Source organism: Poecilia formosa, unplaced genomic scaffold, assembly GCF_000485575.1.
Source record: "Poecilia formosa unplaced genomic scaffold, Poecilia_formosa-5.1.2 Scaffold1749, whole genome shotgun sequence".
Taxonomy (NCBI): Eukaryota; Metazoa; Chordata; class Actinopteri; order Cyprinodontiformes; family Poeciliidae; genus Poecilia; species Poecilia formosa.
This window is the reverse complement of record NW_006801688.1, coordinates 1-3,861: the sequence shown is the minus strand read 5'-3', so window position 1 is coordinate 3,861 and position 3,861 is coordinate 1. Positions and strand designations below refer to the sequence as shown.

The 3,861-nt window shown below is 44.5% G+C and overlaps 1 protein-coding gene across 2 annotated transcripts; it reads right to left on the bottom strand.

Annotated features, from left to right (window-relative positions):
* Positions 1-49: 49 nt before the first annotated feature.
* On the bottom strand, positions 50-3,851 carry LOC103132972 (uncharacterized). Of its 2 annotated transcripts, none has more exons than XM_007544727.2 (10): positions 3,620-3,851; positions 3,419-3,534; positions 2,954-3,180; positions 2,805-2,866; positions 2,613-2,710; positions 1,793-2,010; positions 1,632-1,720; positions 1,426-1,553; positions 221-453; positions 50-143 (listed from the first exon to the last, which is right to left on the bottom strand). In XM_007544727.2, the coding sequence occupies exons 1-10, from the start codon at positions 3,691-3,693 to the stop codon at positions 75-77; spliced, it is 1,314 nt and encodes a 437-aa protein (XP_007544789.2). In that variant the 5' UTR covers positions 3,694-3,851; the 3' UTR covers positions 50-74. The 2 variants fall into 2 exon arrangements, with proteins under 2 accessions (XP_007544789.2, XP_016523168.1); XM_016667682.1 differs by having other exon boundaries at positions 3,419-3,531.
* Between the last annotated feature and the right edge of the window lie 10 nt (positions 3,852-3,861).

Here is a 3,861-nt window from a genome sequence, read left to right as displayed (position 1 = left end):
ATAGAGAACCAGTTCCTGTAGAGAATCAGTTCTTTTAGAGAACCGGTTCTCCAAAAGAACCGGCTGTTCCTGACTCACCTGGCCTGTGGAGTTCTTGGATGAGGATCTTTAGATTCAGCGGCTTCTTTCGGAGGAGGATTCTTCTAGAGTTTCATAAACGACGACAGAGTGTGATTAAATGTCTCCGGTGTGTGAAGGGATCTGGTGGCGGCTGACGTACCAGCTGCTGGACGCAGATGACCGAAGCCTCCAGGGAGTCGATGGTCGTCCTGATCTCCTCTGGATTCACGCTGTTCAGGTTCAGCTGCAGCATCTTCTGGCCTTGAAGAGCAAAAACCCTGAAGGGCTGATCTGAAGCCAGCTGAGAAAACGTGGATCTGAGGAAGGCCAGGAAGTCCGGCTGCTGCAGACCTCGGGGACATTTCAGCACATGGATCGGAAACTTCTGCAAAACTGAGAAAACAAAGAAAACTCAGCCAGTCAGTTCAGGTTTTACTGAAGCTGTTAGCTAACCTCTCTGTCTCTATTGTAAGTTTTTAAGAAAACGATTATTTACCAAATGACCAGGAGTTTAAATAAACTACAGTTAACTACTGAGATGAGATTACTGGAGCTTTTTAACTCTGAATCGTTAAGTTAAAGTACAACAGGCTGAAAAAAGAAACTGAAGCATTTCCTTTAAATATGGGGTTCCCCAAGGCTCCATGCTTGGTCCGGTCCAGTTCTCACTCTCAAACCGTCTTTGGGATCCATCCTTAATGAGCAAAATGTTTTTGTTTTGTTTTTATAGAGTGGGAAATCTTTCTTTTCAGATTCTCATTAAACTTGAAGCATATTTTGCCTCTGGGGGAACGTCAGTTTAAATTCAGCAGCTGGGGAACGCAGCTTGTTTGCATGCAGTGAACCTCGTCACTGGAAGGACAAGCAGCTGCTGCTTTTCCTGGAATAAATGAGAATAAATGGGAATCTGCAGATTTGTGTGAAGTTTCTGGAAATCTTAGAGGAGTGCTGCTGCTGTAACCTTAACTCATGCATCTGATTACTGATCGCTTTGGACATTTTGTGTTACTGTGCAGTATTTTATTTTTATTTTACTTTTATATTTTTCTCTGTGTGAAGCTACATGCTTCGATTATCTGCTGTTGCACGTTAAATTCTTTTAATTTTTAATATTTTCAGCTTGTTTGCTGTGTTTTGTCACCTTGTGCCTGTGACGGTGGTGATATCGTTGGTCTGCTGTAACGGAAAACGAACCGAACCGTCCAGAGTTCATCTCAACACTAAACTGTAACGTCACACCGTCATGGTTTCTAACCGAGAGCTCGCAGGTTTTCTCTGAAAGCTGTGTTTCTGATTTTACTTTCACATGAGAGATTTCTGCTTCTCTAAACTGCATCAGAAACAGGAAAGGGCAGAAATAATTACGGAGCTGCGGGCTGAAGGTGGAAGAAGCTCCTTCCTGAGAGGAAAACGAATCCATCTGGGACTCCTCCAGGTAGCAGACGTTCAGGTTGATGTGAGCGTCGTCGTCTGCTGGGTCGGGGTTTTCATTTCTGGGGGACAGAAAGAGGAGGATTAAAAGCTGATCAGATGAAACCGATCAGATTGTCTGGAAACTGAAAGGTTTTTACCTGTTGCTGGGCGTGGCTGGATGTGAACGCTCTTCATCCTGGTTATTCTGCTGAGGCTCCTCTGTTCCATCACTGGGTTCCTCTGGATGCTGAAAGGAAAATGTTTCCTAAGTTATCAGGTAACCTGAGGGGTTCTGGCTGAGTCCGCCCTGCTGCAGTACCTGGAGCCGCAGGTAGAGGGCAGACGTCCCGGCCGCCTTGCAGATCAGCTCAGGTGTGAAGGACGTCAGGTGGAGAGGCAGCAGCTTCCCGCTGCGGTCGCACCTAAAGGCTTCAAACAGCGCCAGCTGTGGGAAGGTGGACCTGAGCAGGTCCAGGAAGTCCGATTCCTGCATCCCACGGCGACACTCCAGTTTGTTCAGACGATACTTCCTCAGCACTGAAACACAAACGACGTCAGCAGGACAGGGAGGAAAATGGCACACTAATTAATAAAGACACACACATGGTAACACACACATGTTCAGGGGAAAATAGAAACATATTAATGTATATTTATGCTAAAAACTCAGCTAAGGAAAAAAAAGCTTCATGTACTAAAGGAGCTTTGCACCAGAGAACGTATGAATAAAAAATAATTCCTCCTCTGTTGTCCAGCAGAATCAGTTATTTGCTTTGTGAATCCATTTCATATTCATGCACTTAAAACATTGAAAATAATAAAGTTTTCTTGTGAATTTTAGCGTTTTTCAAAGTGACAGCCTGAGAAAGTTGGAGAGAAGAGAAAAAATAAACAAAAATTAAAGCTAATCCATTTCTTTGTTTAATCATAAAATCTGTTTTGAGTCATTATTTTAAAATGTGTTCATCTTTCTATTGACAGATTATCAAATTTGTAAAAAAAAAACACCTTAAAAACTCGTGTTCATCTGGAATCAGAAGCTGTGGCGTTTATGCTCAGCTCATTTAGTATTAATTATTGACAGAGATTAAAACGAGTAAACGCCTCCAGGCTCCTCGGCCTCCTGAGCTTAAATTCACCTTCTGACGTGACGACGTCGATGCCGGAGTCCTCCAGCACGTGAATCCTCAGGTTGATGTGGGTGTCTGTTTCGTTGAGCTGAGGTTTGTTTTCTTTTCTGAGGAAAAAACAACGTTTAGAAAACTAAACATTGCTTTAAATAGCCAAAAACAGGAAGCAGAAAATTATTGTAAAAAATTATAATAAGTCACTTTTTTCTTGGTGCGTCTGCCAGCAGATCTTTCAGTCTGGACTTGATGTTTCCCCCTACAGACTAAAGAGAAAAACCCATTTTCAGAAACCGGAGCAAGATGGCTTCCTGTTCAGCCATCTTGAACTGCTTTGGCGCCAGCTGCAGTACCTTCAGTCGGATGTAGAGGGCAGAGTTCCCAGCAGCGCTGCTGATCTGCTCAGGCGTCCAGGACTCCACTTTCAGAGGCAGCAGTTTCTTGGTCTTGTTGGTGATTAAAAACTCAAACGGCGTTGCAGCGGCCAGCTGGGGGAAGGTGGACGTCAGCAGCTTCAGGAACTCAGCCTCCTGCATCCCACGGCGACACCGGAGCTTCTTGGACTTGTACCTCTTCAGCACTGAAACGGAGCAATCAGGAACATGAAACCCTCAAAGACCTACTCTGGGTTTAGCCTGTAGCGTCTGATAGCCAGAGGCGAGCACCGCGAGCTACAAGCCGCGCCAACCCAAAAGCACTAATCAGAAACATTATTTCTGCTTCAGCTAATGTGCTGTACAACATAGTAATTAGTGGAAGCTAATGCTAAAACGCTGTAGCAATGTAGTAATTATTAGAATTACTCAGTAAATGTTTACCGGTCTTTGACAGAGCCACAATACGGGGGTCCTCTATAACGCGGACCTTCAGAATGATGTCCTCATTATGACCACGCTGATTTTCAACCGGCCTTTCCTGAAGAGTCTCGTTTCTGCTACGGGGAAACAGAAAAGATCGAAAGTTTTGGGTGAAATGCAGACTTAGACGATTCACTGTTTACAGTGTTTGTGTTTTCTCACTTGGCGTCGGGTGCAGGCTGAAGCTCCATGGGCGGAGCATCTTCATCGTTAAAGTCGTCATCACTGGTCTGCATAGGCTGCTGACGACTTCCTGCTTCCTGCTCAACTGGACACTAAGAGAGAAGAAAGCTTTTTAGCTCTGTCACAACATAGCAGTTAGTGGAAGCTAACGCCAAACGGCTAACCAACATAGATGTTAGTGGAAGCTAATGCTAAATGGCTAACCAACAGAGTAGTTAGCA

What these genes read in the sequence shown, in the direction of transcription:
- LOC103132972 (XM_007544727.2), bottom strand. Translation starts at nt 3,693, where the DNA reads ATGCAGACCAGTGATGACGACTTTAACGATGAAGATGCTCCGCCCATG. An exon ending in CCCTCTACATCCGACTGAAG is followed by an intron (nt 2,867 to 2,953) that starts GTACTGCAGCTG and finishes TTTTCTCTTTAG; the next exon opens with TCTGTAGGGGGAAACATCAA. An exon ending in TCATCTGCGTCCAGCAGCTG is followed by an intron (nt 144 to 220) that starts GTACGTCAGCCG and finishes ATGAAACTCTAG; the next exon opens with AAGAATCCTCCTCCGAAAGA.